Genomic DNA, 26,610 nt, shown 5'->3' on the forward strand with positions numbered 1-26,610 from the left:
TAAATATTACTATATATTAAATAATATTGCTATTTTTCTCATAATGGCTATGAGAAATAAAAAGCATGGATAATATTGGAAGCACTACAAATTATTAATGGTAAATAACTAGTAATAATGTAATAATTTGACTGGAGAACCGCTTTGCAAAACTGTTAAATGATAAATTAGCTTGCCATAACAATCCCGGGTTTTTGGCGGGCTGGGTTGTGGCTACGTCACGCCGTAAAGTGGGAGGAGCTTGCGGGACATCCGGAGGCTTGCGCGCGTACAGCGAGCAGCTGCGTAGCGGTCTGAGCCGCGTTGATCTTCGGGGAGCTGTCGCTTCATTGGGCCCAGGAGCGACGGGAACTTCACTGCCAACATGTCCGACGAGGAGCAAGAGCAGACCATAGCCGAAGACCTTGTGGTCACCAAGTATAAGATGGGGGGTGACATCGCCACCCGTAAGTTGATGAAAAAATTAAGAGCCGTTTGTGACTGGAACGACCTGCCCTTAACGGCCTGTCGCGCTGCCAGCTAACGACGTTCTCCACGCAGCGGCAGCAGCAGCAGCAGCTGCTGCAGCTTCAGCCATGTGCTTTTACATTCACGGAGCACGTACGCTATCATAACCCGCAGGCGAACAGGTGCAGCGCCTACAATTTTATACAGCCAAGTTAGCCGGAGCTAGCTGGCGTAGTTCAAGGTTGATGTTAGGGTTTTAAATGGGGGTGAACCTTTAAAACATTGTGAGATGCTAACAAACAAGCTAGCTCAGCTTGGTGCATGGTTGTCTGTTAAACTGAACGCCGACGAGCCGAAAGATAAGAACGGAACCGAGCTTCGTTCTTCTGAGTCAGTCGTTGTAGCACCTTCCCGAGTCATTGCTATCTTTATCATTGAGTAACCTGACAAATACGTATTAAAAACCATTTCTGCTCACTTTTTATTTTAACTTTAGAATCACTTATGCACCTCGTTGAATGGCTCTTAACAGGCTAACTTTAACATATGGAGGAATTATTTTGATGAAATTATTTAGTTCAGGAGCTACATTAGGACTTGATGTGCTAAAAGTACTTGGGAGAAGTTTTTTTTTTCCTTTATTAATAGTAAAATAAGAAGCACAGTTTAAGTAACTTCTCACATCATATGAAATGATCATGAAATCAAGTGAAAAGGTGAACAACTTTAAGCTTGTAACCCAGAGCCTGACATGGGCTTTCCTAAATTTAAATATTGATACATTTTAATATAAATTGTCTTTTTCTTTTTTTTTCTCTCTTTTTTTGACATTTACTTACAAGTTGGTTTAAAAACATAATTTCCTTTGATAAAAATAACATTTTATTGGGAAGGCTTGTCAGAGCTCTTGCTATTCATCTTTTATTCACTTTCAGTCTGTTGAAATTCTAGTGATGCCGGTTAGTTTGACTCTCAAAAATACACATTATTTTCCACCCATGTAGGTAAAACATTCTGTGTCCATTTATTTTTCTGTGTGGTTAAATATGTTTGGGAATTATTGAACCAAATAGTCATTAATAGAAATGTGACATATTATAACCCTGTTGGCATATTGTTAATTTCAGTGCAGGTACAAAATCAACCATACAATTATGATTATATGGATGAAAAATATACACTATTCTAATTGGCAAGTATGAACAGAAAAATACTTATTTTTTCCCTCTCCATCTTTATTTGTGCACTTTGTACTCAAACCTGCACAGAATGTGTTCTGGTAAAAAAAAAAAAAAAAAATGGTCACACAGAATCTCGTAGACTGTGTTTCACATCAGGGCTTGTATTACCTGCCTGTATTGTAGCTGTGGGTAATTACGGGTATAAAGCCGTCCTTTGGGCATTGCAACACAGACTGTTGAGCAGTAACACAAAGCTTTGGGTGGATGGATCACAGATCTCTGCCTCCACTGCAGTTCCATTACACCCATTGAGTATTTTGAAATACCATAACTTCCCATGGTAGTACACTAGCGAAGCTGTTGTCACAGAACTCCTGACGTCCCTCAGTTTAACAGTATCAGAGTCACACCAGCAGACCAGCGACTAGGCTGTCCTGACTTGTGCGGTTTGTTTCCACACAGAGGCTCTTCGTAAGGTTGTGGAGGCGGCTAAAGCCGGGATCTCTGTGCTCAGCCTGTGTGAGGTGGGCGACGCCTACATCGTGACCGAGACGGGGAAGGTCTTCAAGAAGGAGAAGGAAATGAAGAAAGGTGAGGAGAAGATGGGGTCGCTTGCGTCTTGAAATCAACTTAATCTGGATTAAGTTGATCAGCTGTTTTGAGGACTATTGATTGAGATCAACTTGTGGGTCATTTCTAAGTAAAGACTCCTCTCTCTTCTAGGCATTGCCTTCCCTACCAGCGTCTCAGTCAACAACTGTGTTTGCCACTTCTCTCCCCTGAAGAGTGACCCCGACTACACACTCAAAGATGGAGATCTGGTCAAAATGTAGGTGCCACACTGCAGTGATGTTGCTGCTTCCCGTGTGTTTTCCTTCTTTATGTTAAAAATGTGTCTTTATAGCTGACTGTATTTAGAACATTTCCTTATTTCATCCACTTTAACACATAATCAAGTTTCGTCTGGAAAACAAAAAACAAGCACAGGGCATGATACTTCCAACACTTTGTTTTTCTGTGAATATTGTGGACTATTGCACAGTGGTGTTTCTGTGATAAAACTATTTTTGCTATTGTGCCTTAAAGTTAAAGTTTGCTTTGATCATAATCTAATTCTCCCACTGGGTTTCGAGTGTTTTTACCAAACCCCAAATGTATTATTTGGAAGAAAATAATTGTGAATCATACTCTTTGTCCGAAATATGGAGGACTGATTGAAAACCTCTAGTGCCAGCCATAAAACCATCCAGTTTCTTGCTGACATGAGTTAATCTCGTTTTTTCACTCATTTTGGAAAAAAACTCCAGTTTTAGTAACCTTACCTGGTATATTATTTGTGACTGTCTTCACTAAGCCAGTGGTATAAAATGCTGCTATTGTTCTGTCTGCTTCTCCTGACTGGAATATTTGTACAGTCAGATTGTTTTTGCTCCTTGCTCTTTGGCTTTTAGCTTAAGGATTAGTAGACAACCAGGAGCTTTATCTCTGGTTAAGCTGATTCACTGTAATTTGCAACCAGTGAACTTGAGAAGCAAAAACACTGAGATTAATCTAAATAGTGGCTCAACCAGGTGTTCACTTGGCCTGTAACAGTTTATTTGACTTTTAGACAATATGTCCCATTAAAAGTTGGCAATATTTTCAAATTAGTTAAGACATTTTAGCAACACCAGGCTGTAGTTGTACTGACTCACCATTTATGTGTTAAATGCTCTTAATTTCTGTCTAGTAATTTATCTCAAGAAAGTGCATCAAATCAAATATTGTTGGTTCTTTTAAAGGCCAAACTTCATTTTTATGCATTTAGTAGATACAGAAATCACATATTTTTCAATATTTGGCCTGTAGATCACAGGTCAATTGTTGCATTTTGGTTTCTAATCATGTCTCTAGCATTCATAAGGAATTGTTTTAAGAAGTTTTGTACTGTATGATGGTTACTAAATATACCCCCTTGTCTTTTCCAGAATCATGTCTGTCACTTCCAAAAAGGGAATTCATAGTGAAATAAAAGTGGCAGCTCTAAATGTTTGCACTCCTTTCTGTTTTTTCTTTAGAGATCTTGGGGTTCACGTTGACGGCTTCATCGCAAACGTGGCTCATAGCTTTGTTGTTGGAGCCAGTAAGGTGAGAGCTTTTTAAAGACAAAATCCTGTTTTTAGTCTCGTTTCTACATCCTCTGGTTCACCGTCGCGGACCGGTTCTGTTGCTGCAGGAGAACCCCATCACAGGCCGAAAAGCTGACGTCATCAAAGCGGCTCATCTGTGCGCAGAAGCGGCGCTACGCCTCGTTAAACCCGGCAACCAGGTGAAACAGTCGTGTGGCTAAAAAGATTAGTTCTGTGAAACATAAGGTTTATGTTCCTCTTAATCCTAACCTCAGGTTTTCTGCTGCCTTTCTCTTTGCTTTTTCATCAATTCAGAGCTGATTAATTAATGGAGTAGATCAGAGACTGATCTTAGAGATAAAATGCATATTTTGTTAGAAAATATTTGATTTTGTTTTTCTCTCTCAGAACACTCAAGTGACAGAAGCCTGGAACAAGATCGCACATTCGTTTAAATGCTCTCCTATTGAGGGTGGGTGTCTGCGTCATCATGTAATGGGAAAACGGTTATGCATTCATAACCTGTCAGATGATGTTTCCATGGCACTGTGTTTCATTCCACAATGTTCAGCATTATTCACTGCTTTTGATTTTGTGGTTTTAAGGTATGCTGTCTCATCAGTTAAAGCAGCATGTGATAGACGGAGAGAAAACAATCATTCAGAACCCGTCAGACCAGCAAAGGTACTGTCGTCGTCCATTCTGAAAACGATCACAAAGATTATTATAGCAACGGATAAGATCTTCAAATATTTCTTCTTTTCTGATTATATTCTCCAGAAAGGACCACGAGAAGGCAGAGTTTGAGGTACATGAAGTTTACGCTGTCGATGTTTTGGTCAGCACTGGAGAAGGGAAGGTAAGTCGTCTGCTCCTCACTTTCAGGCCTTTCACAATAACTAACTAATGTGTCTGGACGATTAAATCATCCCAGCAGTTATCACGATAAACGATAATATTGTTGTTTTGAGACAATTTGTCAGTAATATAGAGGTAATAATGCAAGAATAGATTCTCAAAGAGCAATAAGATTTAAATTCCAATGAACATTTAACACTGGAACTGGAAGATATTTTAAATATCCAAAATAAATCAACAAAACAACAGAAAAAACTAATAAAATGAATTACAAAGTCTCATTAAACAAAATTATTCTTCAAAAAGTGATGCAGTTGAGACCAAAAATCCAAACTGAAGACTTTTCCCATCCAGTTTTTGGTAGAAAGAAAAAAACAATAAATAAGAATATTAGAAATTATTGAGTTTGTTTTAATTTGTTTTGCGATTACTTGATTCGTTGATTATTGTGACAGGCCTACTCACTGTCACAATTTTTTAATACTTATTATATCACAGAGACAAGATGTAAACACGTTTTTTTCACAACAAGAGATGTTTTACATCAGATTTAGCCAAAGCTACTTTCAGTCTAATCCCTAGAAAGACAATAAAAAAACTTTCAGCATTGACGTTTTCCATCTGGAGCCATTCTTACCCAGTATTCTTATTAGTTTACCACTTTATCTAATTCTCATTGAAACCGATAGGGAAAGTTGAACTCCATGTCTGGTTTATCTCCAGGCCAGAGACTCAGGTCTGAGGACCACCATCTATAAGCGGGACCCCAACAAACAGTACGGCTTGAAAATGAAGACTTCTCGTACGTTCTTCAGCGAAGTGGAGCGACGCTTTGACGCCATGCCCTTCACATTAAGGTTAGGAAGCACTATGTCCCCTTTACCGCCGCCACCTGTCTGAAGTGCTACGTGTGCAGCAGGTTAATAAACGCCATCGATTCTTTAACCAGGGCTTTTGAGGATGAGGCTAAAGCTCGTCTTGGGGTGGTCGAGTGTGCCAAGCATGAGCTGCTGCAGCCCTTCAGTGTTCTGCATGAGAAGGAAGGTGAGTATCTTACCTTCTGTTAGGTGTAGAGCTGCATCCCAGAAAATTACAAAATCACAAATCAGTTACATCGATCAATAGCACACAGAATCAAACGCTATTTTAAGTGTTTATTTTTAATTGTTATATCTTACAGCTAATAAAAACCCATCATTGTTTCTCAGAAAATCAGACAAATACATGAGACCAATGAAAATAAAACTTTCAGTACAGAAATGTTAGCCAATGAATGACTAAAGTAATACTCAGTGCTTGAGATACTTGATCACAGCTTGGAGACTAATCGGCTTGTGGCTGTTTCAATAGCAGCCTTCAAGTTGTCTTCATTGTTGGTTTGGTGTGTCTGATTTTCTTAAGTTATCTCTGTTGCTTCAGCGCCTTATTCTACCAGATTGTTTTTCCCTCCACTCAACTTTTCATTAATATGAGCAGCCAGTCTCCTCCATGATTGTGTAGTTCTTATTGACTTATTGATCATGATTGAAGTCCATATTTCCAGAGAAATTAAAGTTGAGGTTTTGCTTCAACTTTTAAGCTATAATCAATATTAATACAAGTAAATGTCTGAGATGAATCACTTAGTGTATAAAGAATCTATACATGTTTTTCCTCCTGACATAAATCACTTAAATAAATTCCAATTTTAACAATATTTGAATTTTAAGACACATCTTTACTACCTCTACTTTTTTTTTTTTCCCTCCAGGAGAGTTTGTTGCCCAGTTCAAGTTCACAGTGCTGCTGATGGCCAACGGGCCTCATAGAATCACAAATGGACCCTTCGATCCGGAGCTCTACAAGTCGGAGCACGAAGTTCAGGATCCAGAGCTCAAGGTGAGTCTGAACTAAGTTATGAATGTTTTAACTTCTCAAAAATCAACATCATGCATCCTGAGTCTCTTCTCCCTTCTCAAGGCTTTACTACAGAGCTCTGCAAGCCGTAAAACACAAAAGAAGAAGAAAAAGAAGGTAACTTGTGCTGTGATGCGCAGTAAATTCTGGCACCGTGTTGCTTTTTGCCACTTTCAGCTGAACAGGACAGTTAACTAGTTATATGGACAGTTTCCATATAACTTTAACCTTTTCATGTCTTCCAGGCGTCAAAGACGGCAGAAAACGCAACTGGACAGCCGACTGAGGACACAGAAGCACCAGAATAAACAAAACTGCCTTTCCACACATGCAAGACCCCAAAGACAAGGGAGACAAAACACGACAAGTTTTCCGGAGCTCTCTGCCAATCAAGCAAATTAAACTGATAGGTTTATTTAGAAATACCTACATTTGATGAATATTTGGCTTAACCCTTTGCTTTATTAATTGATAAAATCACTGGAGAAATGTTTCCTATTCTTCCCTAATTTGGTCGAGGAATGGAGGGAAAAAAAAGCATGAATTTTTTTTTTCTCAAAATGTGCATCATACGTGTTTTTCTTTTTGTTTTTTTTTTGTTTGTTTTTTTCATGCAGTTTTGCCTTTTTGTTTTTGTATGAAAATCACCAGACTGAGTTTTAAACATGTTTAATACTTAAGTTTTTGAGAATTTCTTTTTGATTTATTAGTTAGAAAATAAGCTCATGTTGGTTGTTTTTGCAGCAAAGTAATTTTAATGCATCTCCTCTTGTTTCTAGTTTACAAACACATTTAAAACATCAAAAACTGGAGTCAACCTGAATTATTTTCCTTGCCAATATTATGCAGTAAAGGATTAAATACTAAAATAAACATTTATATTTTTATTATGGCCATATTTTTCTTTGATGTTTTAATCCCTAGATTTTAAAAAGTTGAACAGAGAATATTTTGGGTATACAAGAAAAGGAGGTGGAAACAAACATGACTTTAGGGAACAATCTGCTACATTTACTGCCATTCCCCTTTTTATGGTGAAAATAAACATCTATACTTTGTGATCTAGTTTAAAAACTGAAAACTTTTCTACCATTTACACCTGTAACACACTTTAGTCTTATGAATCATGGAGACTAAAGCTGTTTAAAGTTTTGGAAAACTTGTCTGAAGACGAGTCTTCAGTCGAGACAGCTGAACGATCATTTCATGTCAGTTTCCATTTTTGAGGTCTGAGAGAAGTGTTGGTCGGTATTTGTCCACAATGAAAAACGTTGGGAGAAAAGCACAATGCTGCTTTTTCAAGCTCAACCACTGGGCAAGAAACTTTACACCTATGGAGATGGAATAAAATGTTTTCATACACATCTGGTTTTCTTTGTTTTGTTTTTGTTTTGTTCACCCTCAGGTTATATAATAAATAGTTTTACACAGATTAAATGATACCGAAGACTGCTTAACACTGCAACATGAAATGTTTGGATAATAGGTGATTTTTTTACCCCTTTGAGTCTGTACACAAAGTTTGTAATATTAATGAGAAAAAATACATTTTAATATAAAAGATTTCTATGTATTATACCAGTTACACTCTAAAAAATGTATAAACTTCACCACCAGTTATTTGCTTGCAGAAATGATCTAAAGTGAAACTTGCTAAAGTTAACAGGTACCGGTAATTCCTAAAAGCTTGTAAAAGAAACAAAATCGCTCCCTGCATGTGATTCTCTCAAATATATAGCATATCTCAACCTGTAAACATTTAAAGACTCAAAACAGAAGAAGGCACACTTTACAACAAAGAACAATTCAACTTGTATAACTGAAGAGAAAATTAGAAAAATATTCAAAATACAAAGTAAAGATAAATCTTTACAAGTTAACATTTTTGAAGCAAATTATTTCACTGAGCAAAAGGCTGAAAACAGGAGAGATCTTTAAAAATCAATACTTGAAGTGACCAGGAGAATTAAATTTATAATACCATAATTTGATTCTTCGTTGCCTATTGCAAAGTACATTTTAACATATCAGAAGTTACATGAAATAGGTTGTTTATACCAGATCCAGTTTTGTAGATCATTCCAAATGGTCTTTATAGCACTACAGTGAATATTGTCACAGTAATTGAGTCGTGAATTGTTGCTAATGCTGAAATTTGTTTGAAAATAAAAAAAATAAAAAATTCAAGAGAAAGTCATTCAGCAATTTTGTAATTAATTTGTTTTACTTTTAGAGAGAATGAAAAAGAAAGATATTAGGTCATTATTTTTTCTTTAGATAGGACTTACAAATAAATGTTTTCTTCTCATGGTTAATAATGGAAAAGTTTAATGTTTCTTATTAAGTTATTACTACTTTTTTTTGTCTGTACAGTTAGTAATTTGTTATCAAAGACAGTCCTATCATCATTGATAACAGATACTTAATACTAAAACTATCGTTCTCTCTCTCCTTTCCCGCTCGTACTTCATCCGCCAAAAAAAATCTCCCGTTTGTCCCGCAATGAATCCTGGGATACGATGGCCAGCGAAGGATTCACCCTTCGACCTTCAAAGCTGGGGGAAAGAACGACGAACTTTTAAAGGAGCCTTCGTTGTATCGTTTTGACTAATCACACTTCAAATGCGACCTCCAAAGGATGTAGGCACAGAACTTTGTTGGACACACCCTACATTTCCCGATGCGCCCTGCGCCAGTCTGAAGTGACGTCATAAGTTTATAAAAGTCGCGGCCCTTCGTCGTCACATCCTCTTTCCGTTGCTCTTCTCGCTTTGAGGTACGGCGGCACATCTCACCGCGATCGAAATCCAAGTTAATCTTTGACATTTACAAACCATCTGCAGTTGCTAACCAGTTATTTGTGTCATTTTTACAGAAAAGTCTCCACACGATGAGAGCCAAGGTAAGATAAGGAATTCAGTTTCTGTATTTTAGGCGTTTGTTTTCCGCTCGCGTTGCTAGGCTGCTAGCTTGTATCTTAGCTCGTGCGCCCTCGCTTCTTATTCATACCCTATTGACGAGCAGGATAATTTAACCTTAACTTATGCTGAATGTGTGATGGTTATTTACCTGTAATGGTTCAAAGTGAAGTAATTCCACCCCACGGATATTTATTTGAAAGAAGGCCTGCTGCGCTGCTTTGCGTGCTACCGTTAGCGAAAGCAAACCAGTGCCTCCATTGATGCCATGTGTTTTTGTTTTTTTGTGTTGCAATAGTGAGACTTTTAAGTTGAGCCTGTAATATGTCATTAGAAGCACTCTGTCTTCATTTCCAAGCTGATGTTTAAGTAACAAATGTTTAAGATTTAAACTTTATTTTTCTCTTCTAGTGGAGGAAGAAGCGTATGCGCAGGTAAGCACCCACTGCAGGCCACCTACAGTGATTTATTAAATTATTTTACAATTTTTAAAAATGTATATCGTCATAGGGTTTTTTATGGGTTAGCTTACTGTGGTAGCTAAAGCTAAGCACGTGCAGTCTACTTTATATGCATTTACTTTAAAAAAAATCTAAATAAAATTAACACATGTAGGTTACAAATTAACCAAGTCGGTGAATTTTAAAGTTGCTCAAGATGCATCAAAGCACATTGAAAATGGACTAAAGCACTATTGATCACACCATGGAATAATTTCTACAACTTTTCAATGATTTATATGAAACTGTAAGGTTGGAGTTGATGCTAATTGCTTAGATCTTTTATTCAGCCTAACATTCAGGCTATGCTTTTGGATAACAAAAAAACAGCAGTTGAGATTATTGTAGCATGAAAAGCTCTTTATGCATCAATGTTTTATCCAAGTGAACTGTAGGTACATTTTACTGAATGAAGTCTAAGCATTTGGGAGCTCTAATGCAAATAATTAGCATTTGAGCTTAAATCTAGTCAGTTTTAAAGCCCAGCTAGGACTTTGTGTACTTGACTGAACACAAATTAGAGTATCAGTGGCTCATTTAAGATTATTTTTAGGAAGTTAAAAATGTTGATGTGCTCAGACAATTTGGTAGTTTAAATACAAATTTAACTTCAGTGATTTGAGTTTTCACAATGACTAATTCAGAACAGATTAATGGGACAGTTTTTTGTTTTTGGAAATTGACTTTCATACACCCCCATCCCATTCACATGTTGCTGTTTTGTTTCTTGTCACATTGGTTTGATACTGAATCCCATTTCCACTGAGATTTTTACTTGCTTGACAATTTCTATTGGTAAATTTTGGCAATTGGTGATCCCTGAACTTGAGCCTTGCAGAAAATGAGTTCAGTAGTGAGGCTTTTCCTTACAGTAGCTAAGTAGATAAATAATTTCACCAAAGATCTACTAGAGCTAGTTGAGATTCAGAGGAAGCAGCACTTTGAGTCAATGGGTTTATTTTGAGTTAGCTGGACGTTTTTCTCAAAGCTGCCGTTTTATTTCCAACAGGCTGAAGCGTAAAAGGAGAAAGATGAGGCAGAGGTCAAAGTAAGCCCTCATCCCTGCCAGCTGTGATCCATCTGAGTTTCTCCAGATCTACAACCCCATTCCTCCAAAGAGTGGATTGCTTGGAGCATCTACTGAAATTGTGGCCAAGTCCTGATTTTTCCATCAGAGGACGACTTACACCTGGCCAAGCTGTGGATGCGTAACTGGAGGAAGGCAAAGATACTGGAAGGATATCAGAAGTGCAGCTGCGTTGTTCATGGACCATAATACAACTTGTTTTCCAAACTGTCATGTGGTGTATTGAACAATAAATGAACACTGTTAAGTTTCCAAACAGTTCAGCCTCTTCTGTCAATATTTGGCCTCAAAGAAATTAAATTATTCCACTTAAGTTAGCCCTCTTGAGGGGGAGTGAAAGCTTGATGAAACTGGAATTGTCAAAATAGTGAAGGTGCATCAACAAATTGAACTAGGAAGTAAAAACATTTATTACAAAATGAAATAAGGCAGTTTTATTGTAAAAACGATATAGTTAAGTCGGAGGGTGTTGACCCCAACCATTTCACCAGTCTTCGGTTTCCTGGGCCTCTAAACTGGTCTGGTTGGATCAGGACAATCATTTATGGCTAGAAGTTTATCAGAGGCACTTGAGTTCATAAAGGTTCAGCAAACCTTGACAATATTTTCAAGCAAAAGCCATTCAATTGGAACCTGTTTTATAAGTTGAAGTCAATGTATCAAGAGCTGCTATGCATTGAGAAATCCTCCATAGGGTTAAAAATGCGCTGAGGGACAATGTTGACTCTCCAGGGTCCTATTTGTATTTCATTTACAAAGGAAGGTCCCAGAGAGGTACAGAGTCCATACTGCTTGAGGTCCACTGAATTTTCCAGTCAGTTTTGGGATGACATTACCTGTAGGTGTGGGTCAGAAGTGTTTTCTCAAGTACACTACAGCAAATTTCTAACTTAAAAATGTCCTATTGTTTCTGATTTTTTTTAAATGTATTTTTTGACTTTTGTAACCCAAAGATAAAAAAATATATATATTTTTTTAATTTAAAAGAAAAAAAATGTTCAAACCGCCTGGTCACCAGATGGCGCTCTTGCCTTCACCTGGGCCCAGCACATAGAAGACGCCATAGAAGAAGAACTGGCTTTGTAAACACAGAGATATGGCTGACGAGGGAGGCGGAGGAGACAACGTTAACAACAACATGGGGAACCATCTGCAGCTGTTACCAGGTAACAGGCAGCGGCAGAGACATGTCTCACGGGGTCAGCAGGGGACAGTCCGTGTCCTCCTCCTGACAAGCCGCGCAGATAGCCGCAACAAAGGCCGCTCTGGTCCATTTTAGCTTTCGCTTTCTGTCTCTGTTGACATTTGTAAAGCAGCCCGTTTGGGTCCAGCTAGAGTTTTGAGCCGCTGTGGTGTTGGGATGCGGAAGGAGCACTAACCCGTCTCTCTGTGTCTTCACTGACTTGTGCCGCGACAGACAATGAGGAAGAAGAGGAAAATGATATGGAGACTGAGGACCGAGACAGTGACGAGGCGGAAAAACCCAGCACCATCACCTTTGACCCCAGTCTTCCCACGTCTCATGCTGTGAGCAATCTGTTATGACAACGTTTTATAAAATGTGAACAAATCGCTGGTCTTTCCTACAATGACTGTATTTATATCAGTAGTAACAAATCAGCATTAATGCTTCCCTGAATTGAGATCTTAAATATCCAAAATAGCAACCCTGTTATCAGATACCTTAAGCTTTTCAGCTTAAGATATCTGAAAATCTGAGGAAAGTTTTATGGTTGAGGAATCATTATATTTGTCCACGATGGACTTTCTTTCTTTCTACAACCAACATTTCACAATATTAATCTGCTTAATCTGGCTAGTTTTTGCTTTTCCACCTACATTGTATTCATTCATCTGTTGTCTTGTTTTTTTTTTAACAATACCTTTGTTGTTTTGATTACAGTACCTGGGTTCAGACATGGAGGAGTTTCACGGCCGCACGGTGCATGATGATGACAGCTGCCAGACCATCCCTGTGCTCCCTCACACAACCGTGATGCTGGTACCGGGTCAGACGCTGCCCCTGCAGCTCTTCAGGCCGCAGGAGGTCAGCATGATGCGCAGCGTCATCCAGAAAGACAGAACCTTTGCCGTGCTGGCGCACAGGTACAACACAAAAATACAACATTCCTGACACCCATGTTTTGTCTTTGTCAGAGGAGCTGTGTCTTTGTAGATGTTGCTGTAATCTTTTAAGTTGTTCTATGCCACCAGTGCTTCAGAGCTTCTGCATGTGTTTGCAGTGATGCGAGCGAGCCGGCGGCGGAGTTTGGAACAACGGCTGAAATATATGCATACCGAGAGGAGCAGGAGTACGGCATCGAAACTGTGAAAGTGAAAGCTGTTGGCAGGCAGAGATTTAAGGTCCATGAGATCAGAACTCAAGCAGACGGGTACGTTTATTTGGTCCCAGGAAGTGAGAAAGCAAAGGTCTGGGACTGAATACTTCTTTTCACTTCTCACCTCAGTAGAGACAACAGAATCTACTTTGTGTATTCATGGACAGGTTGTAAATGTTCATCCAGGAGTTATCAGATTACTGAGATTAAGAAGGCTAAGAAGTCCCTGAGTAGACACTGAAACCCTAAATCCAGCATGAAACTTAATATTAATCACCTTAAAGCTATTACCTCAATAAGAAAACAATATAGGTTTTAACTTTTCTGAATCTTGATTTATTTGACTCTAGAAGTTCACAGCTAGAGGGCAATCTAACCCCAACATATTAAATCCAACATGAGGAAATTCTGTAGGAGTGCAGATAGAGCAGTAATGTTTTACTGCTCTCAAAACAGACTTGCACACACTTTAATAAATATATGCTTTAATGCATGTTTTGCAGTAAAAGAGGCAGATAATTTACTTCCCTTATTGTTCATGGATTGTGGGTTGTTGAAGGTTTCTTTGAGCACACAGATATCTCTCCATCTGAACACAGTATTTTAATAACTGCGAAATTTCTGGACAACATAAACTTAAATGGCTTCCAGCATCTCATTAGCTTGCTGTTCAGCTAACTGTGTGACAAAAACACTTTTGGCTTATCAAAATAAAAGCACTGCCTCTTTTGTTCTTCAAAAAATTTGACTTGGACTGTAATTAAGAGGCTTAAATTCTGACTTGGACATGAGAAAAATTTCTTTCTCATTTTTTGACACACACACACCTACACACACACGCACGCACACACACACCTACACACACACACACACACACACACACACACCATGGTGCCTTCAATAAACTCATGTCTTTCTTCTGCTGATTTTTTTAAATTTTATGTAATGGAGAGCAGCTTCCTGAAGTTAAGGCTGACTAGCTTATTTACTCTCTTTTTATGTGACTTGATCAATTTGGTCAAGCTTTAACCAAATTATTTGCTGTTCCTGTTGATTGTAGTTGGACAAAATTTTGTGAAAAGTTTTGTGTTTTTTTCAGTAATTTATTAGTTTGCTTTGAACGACATAATGGAGATCTTGAAGAAGATACAATATGTCTTGCGTTAATAACATATTTTCCTTTTTCAAGGCTTTATCTTTAATCCTTTTAACTTGGGTAAATAAACACATAGTTGGTTGATAAAACATGAATATATTGTACTTTTTATGTCATTAACATATTTTCTGTTGTCCCAGTTTGTAATGAAGGGCTGTTTGTTTATGAATGAAGGAAGTGTTTCTGAATTAAGGCTTTTTACGTCACTGCTGGACCCATGAAATACATCATTTTAACTACCATCCTCCTCTGCCCAGGAAATCATTGAGATTTTCTTTCCATATAAGCAAGCTCTTATTAAGGCACATCTCCATCTTTTTACTTACGATTATATAATACATATCAATTGTTGGCCATAATCTTATTATGAGATCCTATTGTAGCGATATCTCCAGAAATTAGGGCACTTAAACTATTGCTCACTTTAATTAACCTTTTTATCTTGTGCTTTAAGTTCTCCTCCTGAGAAGAAACATTTGTTTAATCTGTATTAAATTTATTTTGCAACAGTTATGTAAGTTTTATTGCTCTTTGCTGGCTTCCTTCTTGCAGAAGCTTTCACTTTTTACATACTTCCTGTCATACACTTCCTAACATTTACTCAAGACATCATATGTTTGTGCTGCGATTCATCACCTCCCTTCTGTGTCTCTCAGAATCAGACAGGCCAAAGTGCAGATCCTGCCCGAACGGATCCTTCCAGACCCGCTCTCTGCTGTGCAGCTGTCGCCCCTTTCAAGGCTCCACACGTCCCCCTCCTCCAAACTCAGAGCTCAGAGCTGTAAACAGGCCCAGCGCTGGTTGAGCCAGCAGGTCAGACTCTTCTCCACGAACAGATAAATATGTACGCCTCACTTCGTACCACAGCCAGGAGAGTTAAATTTAACTCTCAGACTGAAAGAGTCATAGTTTGGATAACAGAATAACTGGAGTTGAGGGAGCACAGTATACAGTAATACACCAGTTCCAGTATATACCTGTGTTAATGCAGAGTAAAGGGCGACTAAACAGAAAAACACTTTGAAGTGGATGATGTGGCTGAAAAACATGTCACAATATAAGTTGATATCAATAACTATTGATTAGTTTTTTTTTTTTTAATATCTGAAATACTGGCGACTTCAGATATTTCATATTTCAGAAGAAGTGATGTGAACTCTCCTGTTTTCGCCACAGTTTTTACTCCACATTGTTTTTTTTGTTTTTTTTAAGCAGTTATGAGGCACGATGGTAAAACCTTAAACTGCTGCTGTGTACTCAACAAGTTGTTGCTAGGCAACCACGAGTGACTGGGCAGGTAGTTGCTAGGTAACCACGAGTTACTGGGCAGGTTGTTGCTAGGTAACCAAACAATGAGTGAGTCAGTGAGAAGATGCCACTAACTTTGTCAAACCAGCCGTGAGAAGCTGAGCAGCTAAAGTCTCCCCTCTGCCTACATTCCCCAGAATGCTGTGCGGTTCTGGCTCAGAGCTCGGTGAAATTACTGAGCATCCTATCGGACGTATTATCTTTTGTCAATGATAACATGTCTGTTGTTAACATGTCGTATTGTTATTTGCTTATTGTCCAGCCCTAAAAGCAAACGACACTTTTCAGATTTTTTTTTTTTTTTTTACATGTAAAAGAAATTTTAAACATCTGTTCAACAGTGTTGCGAAATATTGTGTTTACAGAGGAAGTTTCACTGTGCCAGCCTGACTCCATGGCCTCCCTGGGTCTACTCTCTCTACGACTCTGTGAGTGCTGCAGTCCACTTGTACAACACTTTAGCCCATTATTCACTACAGAACATCTCACAGGACTGAATGTGAGCCTTTGTTCCCGTGTCTCAACCTCGCAGGAGTCGCTCATGAACAGAGTGAAGAAGCAGCTCCACGAATGGGACGAGAACCTGAAGGATGACTCGCTCCCAACAAACGCCGTAGGTCAGCCACTCTCCGGTTCGCCGCTCATCGATCATGCACGTCCGTGCGTGTTTGGCTCCTGTTGGTGCTCGCTTGGCTCTCTCCTGTTTATTTCATCCATCTCCTCTGCTTCTGTCTGGTTTGTGTCAGACTTCTCCTACAGGGTGGCGGCCTGTCTCCCCATAGACGACGCTCTGCGACTCCAGCTGCTCAAGATCGGCAGCGCCATCCAGAGACTCCGCTGCGAGCTGGACATCATGGACCGGGTAAGCAAATGATGTCCCTCTGCTGCGACATCATTTTCCTCATGATGGGATCCAGTTCCAGGGGCGGATTCAGCCGGCAGACATTTTGTTGCTACAAAAATTCATTCCAGAGTTGATCTACTATGAAAGAAAAGTAAATGTTGCTTGAGTTGATTTTAACAGCTGGAAAATATGGCAGAGGGATGCTTTTTGTGTTTGGGGTGAAAGGTGAACACACTGCTTGTTTCTGAGTAAGTCACCCCAGCCTTTCTTCACGTGATTACGTTACACATTACAATGCAGTCTGGTCTTTGTCATCCTGGTTATTCTGTATGTTTAAGCCCCGTATTCGTGTCAGAGCGAGTTAGGACAGGAATGTCTATTGGTTCCTCCATGTTGGTACAAACATTCAAATGTTCTGCATGATTCACTTCAGTAATTTATCAGCTCTGCAGAACATTTTGTAGCAAAGTTACTTCTCATCAATTCAGTCGCCTCCACATTTACACATTCCTGTCCTGATCAAGTGATGATTCTAAGTAGATATTATTCGCTAATGGCGGCTAAGGTTATTATGGCCTGTCATAGCAAAGGTTTATCATTGACTTGATACAACACCAATAGGGTCATATCCTCTTTTTGAAACATAAAAAAGGTAAAGTAACACTTTCAACATATTCTAAATAGAGGGCAACTCTGTTTAATTGTAAGGTGGATGTGTTCAGGTTTATGTAAAAACTTGCTTTCACCTGAGTTTCTCTTCTTGAAGGCTGGAGGTTTAAGATGAATTTTACAGCTTTGTTCATCGGCCATCGATCAATCTTCATCAGAGGTAACGTTTGACGCGTATTGCCTGTTAACTTGGTATTATGTCTCCTCTTCAGTGTACGTCGTTGTGCTGTAAGCAGTGTCAAGACACAGAAATTACAACAAAGAACGAGATCTTCAGGTGAGGATTTATTTTGCTGTGACTTCTTTCAATTTAAATATCAAAATTATAAGAGAAATCCATAAAAATAAGGCCCGAAATGCAACCCCATCTCCATAAAGGAGTCAAGAGACTGAAATAAGATGTTAAATAAAACAGTTCTAGTGCTTTGAATGAAATGAATACAGTTGAAACCAGAGGTTTACACACACTGAATAAAAAGACACATACGCCTTTAATTCTTGTTGTCTGAAGTTAAAATCAGACTAAACTTTTCTTGTCTTAGGTCAGTTTGACAATGATTTCTATTTCTCAGTGTCACAATAATGTCTTTGAAATCAGAAGTTTTCCTTTGAAAATCTCAGACACTAAAAAGTCCAGAACAAAGGCAGATTTACCAAAAAATGTTCATCCAGTCAAGCTGACCGGCCAGACGAAGAGGCTTTGGATGTGAAGAGCAGCTAACAGTAACTTTGTATTATTAAGCCGTTATCAATATATCACTTAAAATTCTTCTATGTTTTGTTGTTTTACAAAATGTGCAAAAGTTTGAGGTCTAGATGATCTTACAAGGCTCTTAAAAAGTGCAAATGTACTTCGATTTGTACATTTATTCACACAAAAAGTATAAAAAAAAGCAGAATAAAGCAAACCTTTTGTCCTCTGTAATTACTGCCATTACAAACACATTGTGGTTGAGGCTCGTCTGCCTGGAAGTTGTATAGATTCATGAGTAAACATGGCGCCTCCACACCGACAGTCTCTGTTATTTAATGTCATTTTCCAGCCGCCTGTGATGTGTTTTGGGTCGCCTCTTTGTTCAGCAGCAAAACACAAAGACGCTGAAGACGCGGGAAATTGTCCAGAGCCACGATGGATATTTTTCCAGACAAAAGTGTGGTTTAGTTACCAAGATTATCAGAGTTAACCAGCGATTATGTGTGCTGCGAGATCTGTGATGCATTCAGAAATAATAACTGTATCCTGCTGATGCCTTTTCAATTAGGACTCTAAGAAAAACATAATTACATATGACGTAATTATGTTTTCTTGGAAAATCTTGACAGCAGTGATGTTTCTGAAAAAAAAGAGGAAAAGAAAAAGCTTGAACGTCTCATATTTGATCCAAAAAGTCGCATCAAAGTATCTGAAATTATATATTTGCAGCACTGAAAATGTTTCTAGTTTTATTGTCTTATTTTTGAATTAACACAACAAATTAGGATTTTGTTAACAAAATATGTTAACAAAATCATAGGCATTATATAATGCTTTTGACCTTTAAAGCCTGTTACTTAATCATAACTGGACTTAAAAAGGAAAGCCCAGTTTAAGTTTGAATGCATGATAGTTTACAACATGTGACTGAAAGCAGCCATGCAGTCTGCTGCACTCAGACACAGCAGAATTAACGCTTATATTTCAGTTTCATTATTTTTCAAGTCTTCAGTGAGTTTCTCAGCCAATGACTTGTTGCCTGCTTCTCCTCCACCAGCTTGTCGTTGTACGGCCCCATGGCGGCATACGTCAACCCTCACGGCTACGTTCATGAGACGCTGACTGTCTACAAAGCCAGCAACCTGAACCTGGTCGGCAGGCCCTCCACTCTGCACAGCTGGTTTCCAGGGTAAATCTCACTGTGTTCAGTAGCTTCTTCTTCTGCGACAAACACAAAGATGGAGCTTCAGCTCTTGGGGAGGTGGAGGCGCTGCATAAACTGTAAAACCTTCACGGAGTTGTAAATGGATCAAATGTGCTGCTGCAGAGGAGCAAAATGTTTTTGATTTACTTTAAAAATATAACAACCCTGCCTTGTCTGTGTAAAGGCAGCAGAGCAGAGTCACTCTTGCTCTCTTTTTCTTCACCATTTCTTCGAGATGATCTGCATTTGTTGGTCTGCTCAGAATTAAGTGCATTTTTTGAGCAGGTCTCAGTAGGGAGTTTGGGAATTAAAAGACATGGAGACATTGAGTTTGTCCTTTGCTAGTGTGATTGAATTATTGAATAATTCATTTTCACTCTAGATGAACTCTGCTGAGTGTACTTTTAAAAGTTAAATGAGTTAGACCCAATGATTTAGATTTTGGACTGGGATTTATTCACACAGAGCTGCACATATCTTTTGTAATGAGCTTAGAACCAAAACATCCTGACTGAGACTTTGAGGAGTCAAAATAACACTCCCTCTCCTTTAGTGGTGTGTAAAACTAAAAGAAAGGTGTACATGACCAAACAGAAACTCAGTGAAGATTTCTAAAAATGGACACAGGCTCTTGAGGCGATTTGAGTCAGTGGGATTAGAGTAAAGACAAGCTTTCTTGTGAAATTATGTTCTTATTATGGTATTTTAACCTTATTTCCTTTGCACCTTATGAGCAAAAGCAACTAAAAGTGCTTATCTGTTGAAGTTAACAGCAACATACATTAAGATAAAACAAACTGAAACATATTTAGATTACACAGATTTTAAAATAAAGTAAAAAACAAAAAAAAAACAACAAGGTGAAGCGTATGCGACATCAAATAAAAATAGTTTTAGTCTTGTTGGGAGCGTTAATGCAACGTACTGGAAGCTTCTTAGTGTAAGGACCTCAGATCTGGACTGAGCCACCTGCTTTTTATGCAGAATATCTTTAAAAAAATTTTTTTGATCGACTTTTAGCTTCTCAGGTGTGTTTTCCTTTTGACCACTAAGATAATCTGATGCTTCATGTTTAATTCTGATTCCAGGACTGGATAAAGATGGAAGAACAATAACAAACATGTATTTTCAAATTTTATTTCTCATTCAATTGTCTTGTGAGTTTTTGTACATATATGAGAATATTTACAACTGAAATCACTTTGGAAAAGGATATATTTTTAAAATGAAAAAGATTTCTAGGAACATTACACAACACACAAATGACCATTTATTGTTTAACTTCTCTTTCCTCTCAGGTACGCCTGGACCATCGCTCAGTGCCGGACCTGCGGCTCTCACATGGGCTGGAAGTTCACAGCCACCAAGAAGGACTTGTCTCCACCTCGCTTTTGGGGTTTGACCCGCTCGGCCATGCTGCCCCGCATCCCGGAGGGGCAGGACGAGGACGACGACAAAGGGTCTCGCCTCTTCTCCTTGTGACTTCAGACCATCCGTTCCTCCTCCTCTTCAAAAATCGCCTCCCTTCGCTCCGCTCTCCTGTCAGTGTCAAACTGCAAATACTTTGTAACTTAATAGTCGTCAGTGCATCGTAACAGCAGAAAACCCATCGCAGTAGAAGGGGGGGGTCGTTGAACGGCACTTTTCAGGGTCGATTTCAGGAGGCTGGATGGAGTCATGAGAGGGAGACGAAGAGCGACTGCCTGAACAGACTGGGAACTTGTTCAACATCCCTGCATGCAGCAGCTGCACATCAAGCTGTTTTCTCTCTGTACGAAGCAATATGGCTGAAGGTTCACTCACCCACACACACAAATAAACACAAAACGGTCGCTTCATGCTTTACGATCTCTGCTGTTCCCTTCCTGCATTGCAGAGTCTCGTCTCCATGCAGCTGGCACCGCGATAGCAGCCACTTTGTTTAGTGAACTTGTCGTAATTTCAGCTGTGCGTCTGAGATGTTTTATCTGTCATAGAGCAGCGAGGTTCGGCTCAGTGAATTACAATATATTTGAACAGTGAATCTGTTTCAGTCATTCACTTATTATTCATTACACACTGCGTTATATTTCAAGTGTTTATTTCTGTAAATGTTGATGGATTTAATTAGCAGCTATTACAACACTAAGTTCTTCAGAAAATTAAAGTGTGGTGGAAATTGATTTTTAATGCAGAAATGTCACTGCAGTGAAAAGTCAGGGCTCCTTTTGTATGAATTACTGAATTAGTGCACCATAATGCGGAGGTCCTGGATCTGCTGGAGGCTCGGGTTGGCTGGGGGAGAAGTAATGACTCGGTTACACATATCCTTTTTTTTGAGCAGATAAGACATTTCTGATGTTGCCTATGGTTCAGTACAAAGAGTAAATTCCAGTTGATTTGTGCACTTTTTCACAGTTCTTCCTTCCACCTAACTTTCCATTGAGAGGCTTGGATACATTGCGATATGATCAGTCAGACACTGTTTTTTTATTCTCTATGATTGTGGAAATCTATGTAGTGACCATAAGATATCTGTTTTCTTTTTTTTTTCCTTGACTGTATGTAATATTTACGTTTTCTGATTATTATTTTCTTAAACTGAAAGTCACAACCATCAAAATGAAAAGAAATAAACACTTTAAATATATTAGTGCAAAGAAAAGGAGTTTCACCTTCTGAATTCAATTCTATGAAATAAACTACATTAAGATGCATTCATGTACGTAAAGATCTGTGGTAACAGACTATTTTTGAAACGTTAAATCTGATGTATTTTTGTATGCAAGAGTTGTTTTGTTTTGTTTTGTTTTTTCAGGATTAATTTTAACATTCTTGCTGATGTGTGGAGGAACCGTGCAGGTAATTATCACAGCCATGTTTTATTGTTTATCCAAACAAAAACCAAAGGGTAATATTAGAGATGATGATGATGATTTATTCCTTTTCATACTTGATCAAATCTGCTGGATTTGCATTCAGCAGAGGCTGTTTGTCTCGTCTGGTGGTTGCGCTTCAGGAGGCGGCCGTTATCTCTGGTGCACAAGTGAACGTCAGATATGTATCAGTGCCTCAGGGCGGACTGTTCATAAAGGTCAGAGCCTAATTAAGACGGAGCGTTCGCCCTCATCCATTCATTTTGTTCACGACGTGCGGCATGTTAAAAATTCGGTGCCTATTCTAACAGCTCGACGTTCGTTTTGTTGCTTTGGAAAATCTGTGAGCCGGTCCTGAACACGAGCTCACGAACAGCAACCCGGCGATAAGATCCACGGCTTATTGTTTCATAGTTTCTGGATTCTCTCACGTTTGTTTTCCGTCAGTTTTTGCAGCAAACTCCCTGGTCCTTCTCTGTATAAACACGTTAGCTGTATTATATGACTGTTATTCTACTGATTTGCAGATTATCCTTTATTTCCCGATCCTCTTTTTGTGTTTTTGAAAATTGTTGGAATTTTATCATTTCACTACTAAAACAAAGCAGTTGAGCAGAGTGAGAGATCATATAGAAACTTAAGAATGTTCATCTACAAACATGTTTTTTTTTTTCTTTGCTTATGGTTGACTTTTTTCAATGAAAGCTTCTTTTTTTATTCCTTCACTAATTTGCTGAGGAAGAAGATTATTTGCAGCACTGGTTTAGTCATAATCATTCAGCTACAAACAATTCAAAATTAGTTTGCATGTTTTGTCATCTGACCGGAACAATAAAGCGAGAAGCCCACAGCTTGTGTGAGGATATTTGCTGGACACTGAGGTTTTGAAAAGTTTCAACATTTCATTTTTACTTTTTAGTAAGTTTTAGATCAGCTGGATGTTTGGTTTAGCTTTAGTCCAAGTTGGCTCTCTTTCCTCTTGTTTTCAGCATTAAAACTAAACTGAGCCAAAGTTTGTACTGCACTTAGAAATATGGCAGGACTACTTTACGTAGGGTCTTCAGTAAAGTGGTTTTATTTCATTGTAAGAAACCAGGTAAGACAAAAAAAACAAATTTGCAGCTGAAAATTCTTGATTTGTAAAGCATGTCCCTTAAAATTTAGTGGAACGACTGACCAATATACTTTTTCAGGCTACCATATATTAAAAACTCTTGACTCGACCTTTGATTCACACTTGTAAAACAATCATTTCCTCTTAACCTGGCTAAAATCACTCAATGTCATGTAAGGAGTACATGCAGACAATGTTATAACGACATTTTAACAATGTTTGTTCGTTGTTCTCCTAACTCAGATTTAAAATACCTTATAAGTCTGGTAATGAATTTAAACATGTTTCGAAAAAAAATGTTTAAATTAATCATTTAACTCTATAGAAAATGGTTTACAAGAGGGAGACGTTCAAATGAAGCTTGTGCTGAAAGCAGACCACAAGATGCTAAAAGAAGTCTTCAAAAAAAAAGAAAACAATCTTCTCAAGGTTGAAGTTACACCTGTTGCTTCTGCACCTGGATTATTCGGATTATTTAAAGTCATAAACTTGAAACCCAATTCACAATTACGCACCACTGTTTGTCCATCAAGCAAAATCCCAACAAAACACTTTAAAATTTGGATTTCAGACTTTTGCAAGGTGCTAAATCCTGTTACTTTGCAGACTTTGCATCCAGTCATTGGTCTAATTTTCACTCCTATGTTAATCTAAAAGCAGAGATCAGTTGCCAGAGAAGGCCTTTGCTTGTTTTTCCAGATCATTTATTGCACCAGTGGCTAAAAATGGACACAAACGGAGACCTTGCGCTGCTTTTAATGTGTTTGTCCAGAGTATTCAGGCTCACCCCACAGTTACAGAACCATCAGGTCTGTATCTCTGTGGTGTTATAAATGTGGGACACAGTAGAGGGGTAGTGTTTTCAAAGAAGCTGGAAGCGCCTTTCTAATTTTAACAAATCTAAAGAGAAGTTGCCACTTCTGAGCCATCATGTCTACACATTACGTGACTTTTGCATTTTATGTCTGATGTGGACGCAAATTATTCGCAGGCTCGTTCAACGCCATCTACTGAGTCTCTGTGTGAGGGAGAAGAGATGTGGAGCCTCTCTGAGGATTTTAATGTGACAACCCTTGGAGAAAAACATTTCTTGTACCGCTTTGAGAGATGCATTATATAACATTTCATCAACACAACTTGGTTATTTTTTTTTCTTTTGCTTTGTCTGCAGCAGATGCTGAGTCTTCTCTTCATGTCCAGGAGGAACAGCACCTCCTGAATTATTGCTTTTTATCTCAGCTAGAATTTGATGTCTTTTTGTCAGGTTTCTGATGGTAATGTCTACAGTTATACAACCACACATATATTAAGTAGTTAGGATATCATTGAGGAATTAATTTCTGACAGGAAATCAATGCCAAAAATGAAATTCAGGTGTTATTTACCTTCACTACGCAGATAGTTTTATATTTTAAACCCTCATTTCTGTTCATCTTGATGCCTGCCAAAAGATTGTGTCCAGCTGAATAAACTGGATTACCAGGTCATTAGATCAGTGGATGTTTTCTTCCTTGCTGGCACAGGCAGATTGCAACAATGTCAAGATTCGTCAGGATAAAACGTTGAAAGAGTTGTTCTTTCACAACAAGGCTGGACGGAAATTCATCTTGAGACGTTGCAGAAGCGAATGTGTGCCAGTCTAACAAAATATTAGCGTGTGTGACCTTTTTTTGTTCGGTGGTGGCTTTTATTCTGACCAGGCAGTGAAAGAACAAAGCAGATCAGGGCTGTGATGTACACTAAGCAAGACAGTGAGTGTGGACAACAGCTGTGGCAGCCATATGCACGCTACACTCATTAATCATGGATGTCAGCTGGGCATGTTACGGCACATGGGGCTGCTCCTTGTAAGCATGACATGTTTGCACGCTTAAGTGATGCTTCTTCTTATTAGGCTTCATTACTATCAATTACAATGTGCCTGCAGCAAAGATGATCACAGCAGGACATCGTCTGGTTCTACAGAAGGTGCTGCTGATCGACGACCAAAACCTCCTAGAGGTTAAGCAGGGAAACTTCACACTACTGAGATATTTTTGCACTTCACGGTGCTGCTTTGTGCTGCCAAAGTTTGATGAAAGACATTACCCCAAAAAAACAAAAAACAAAAGCTCGCTAAGTCTACAGCACAGTGCCTTTCAGGAATGTTCATGCCTCTTGATCTTTTCAATATTTGTCACTTCACAGCGACAAATACCGCCTTCGTTTTGGGATGTTTAGAAGGGATTCATACTTTTGATTTCATCATTTGTCACTCGGATACATCCATTGACTGCCTCCAGAGGCCACCCAATTAGTAGAGAGGCCAGGAGAAAGTTGTGGGAAAGTTTAAAGGGGGGACGTCTTATAAGTAAATATTCCAAGTGTCGGACAGCTCAGAAAACTGTAGAGTCCCTCATTTGAAAATGTACAGAGCACGGACAACACCGATACACAGCCGTCCACTTAACCTGGCTGGATAACGAGATCACAAATCAGAGAAGCAGCAGGAGAAGACGAAGTGGAAAATAAAAAGCCTGGAGGTCCTCCACAGATCACAGCTCAGGTGGAAAGTATGTCGATTGGATAACTCTTCTTTATGCAGTCCATAAATCTGTTCCTTTGTGAAAGAGAAGCAAAAAGAAACCCGAGTTAGAGCTGATAAGACACCCAGTTCCAATTTAGACAATGCAGCAAACAAAGAATGTTCTCTGGTCAAATAAAATCAAAAGTAAACTTTTCAGCTGTTTGCAGAGGAAAACTAGTCCTGGACATCACCCTGAACACACCATCCTCACTGTGAAACTGCAGTGGCAGCATCAGGCTGTGGGGAGAGTTTTCCTTGAACGAGGGAGGGAATCTGGTCTAAGCTTACAGTGAAGACAAATGGATACAATGGAATTTGGAAGAAAACCAGTCAGATGCTCCAAAAAACTTGGGGCTAGGTCAGAGGTTAATCTTCCATCCTGGGTTAAAATAGCCTAGTCAAAGTTCAGACATGAATCCAAAGGATAATATGTTGCAAGATCAACTGTGGCTGAGCTGATTGGGCAAAAAGTTCAACGTCCAAAACGGATAGAGACGTACTCTAAACGACTTGCAGCTGTAACCTCAGCAAAACGCGGATCTTCAAAGTGTTGACTCAGAGGAGTGATCAAACAAAATGCACACCACACTATTCAGATTTTTATTTGGAAAATATTTTTGAGTCCTGAATCAGTTTGCTTACACTATAATTGTGCACAGCTTCAAGTTAGTCTAGCAGCACATAAAATAATAAAAAGAATGTGCAAAGGGTGTAATTTTTGGAAAAAATAATTCATGTTTATTTACATTTGAACACATATATCGCATATTAAATGATTTATAGCACTCTCTTAAGAGTCAGTGGAAAGACCTCTATTGGCTTTGTGGCAACAAGAAGATTCTTTCAAATACTGACCAGCTTTTTGC

General features: G+C 38.7%; 2 protein-coding genes and 1 long non-coding RNA gene across 3 annotated transcripts; all 3 read left to right on the plus strand.

Moving 5' to 3' along the window:
- Window positions 1–257: 257 nt before the first annotated feature.
- pa2g4a (proliferation-associated 2G4, a) lies at window positions 258–7,852 on the plus strand. Its single transcript, XM_055027394.1, has 13 exons — window positions 258–446; window positions 2,091–2,219; window positions 2,352–2,457; window positions 3,686–3,755; window positions 3,844–3,936; window positions 4,145–4,208; window positions 4,342–4,420; window positions 4,517–4,595; window positions 5,318–5,451; window positions 5,544–5,638; window positions 6,345–6,472; window positions 6,554–6,607; window positions 6,736–7,852. Exons 1-13 carry the CDS (start codon window positions 365–367, stop codon window positions 6,796–6,798), a joined length of 1,176 nt encoding a protein of 391 aa, XP_054883369.1. The 5' UTR covers window positions 258–364; the 3' UTR covers window positions 6,799–7,852.
- Window positions 7,853–9,187: 1,335 nt separating this feature from the next.
- LOC129358388 (uncharacterized) lies at window positions 9,188–11,253 on the plus strand. Its single transcript, XR_008605801.1, has 4 exons — window positions 9,188–9,266; window positions 9,366–9,392; window positions 9,820–9,842; window positions 10,918–11,253. It is a non-coding gene; the product is annotated as an uncharacterized LOC129358388 (long non-coding RNA).
- An 815-nt stretch (window positions 11,254–12,068) lies between these two features.
- On the plus strand, window positions 12,069–21,838 carry crbn (cereblon). Its single transcript, XM_055027393.1, has 11 exons — window positions 12,069–12,161; window positions 12,413–12,522; window positions 12,899–13,101; window positions 13,239–13,388; window positions 15,147–15,303; window positions 16,164–16,226; window positions 16,331–16,415; window positions 16,545–16,660; window positions 17,524–17,588; window positions 19,063–19,194; window positions 20,508–21,838. The coding sequence occupies exons 1-11, from the start codon at window positions 12,092–12,094 to the stop codon at window positions 20,689–20,691; spliced, it is 1,335 nt and encodes a 444-aa protein (XP_054883368.1). The 5' UTR covers window positions 12,069–12,091; the 3' UTR covers window positions 20,692–21,838.
- The last annotated feature ends 4,772 nt before the right edge of the window (window positions 21,839–26,610 follow it).

This window comes from Poeciliopsis prolifica, unplaced genomic scaffold, assembly GCF_027474105.1.
Source record: "Poeciliopsis prolifica strain line A6 unplaced genomic scaffold, Auburn_PproV2 SCAFFOLD003, whole genome shotgun sequence".
Taxonomy (NCBI): domain Eukaryota; kingdom Metazoa; phylum Chordata; class Actinopteri; order Cyprinodontiformes; family Poeciliidae; genus Poeciliopsis; species Poeciliopsis prolifica.

Excerpts from the sequence above, each read along its gene's own strand:
- crbn (XM_055027393.1), top strand. The coding sequence starts at position 12,092 with ATGGCTGACGAGGGAGGCGGAGGAGACAACGTTAACAACAACATGGGG. Across the intron at positions 16,416-16,544 it reads GCTCCCAACAAACGCCGTAG|ACTTCTCCTACAGGGTGGCG; the intron begins GTCAGCCACTCT and ends GGTTTGTGTCAG. Across the intron at positions 16,661-17,523 it reads AGCTGGACATCATGGACCGG|TGTACGTCGTTGTGCTGTAA; the intron begins GTAAGCAAATGA and ends TCTCCTCTTCAG.
- pa2g4a (XM_055027394.1), top strand. The coding sequence starts at position 365 with ATGTCCGACGAGGAGCAAGAGCAGACCATAGCCGAAGACCTTGTGGTC. Across the intron at positions 4,596-5,317 it reads TCAGCACTGGAGAAGGGAAG|GCCAGAGACTCAGGTCTGAG; the intron begins GTAAGTCGTCTG and ends GTTTATCTCCAG. Across the intron at positions 5,639-6,344 it reads TGTTCTGCATGAGAAGGAAG|GAGAGTTTGTTGCCCAGTTC; the intron begins GTGAGTATCTTA and ends TTTTCCCTCCAG.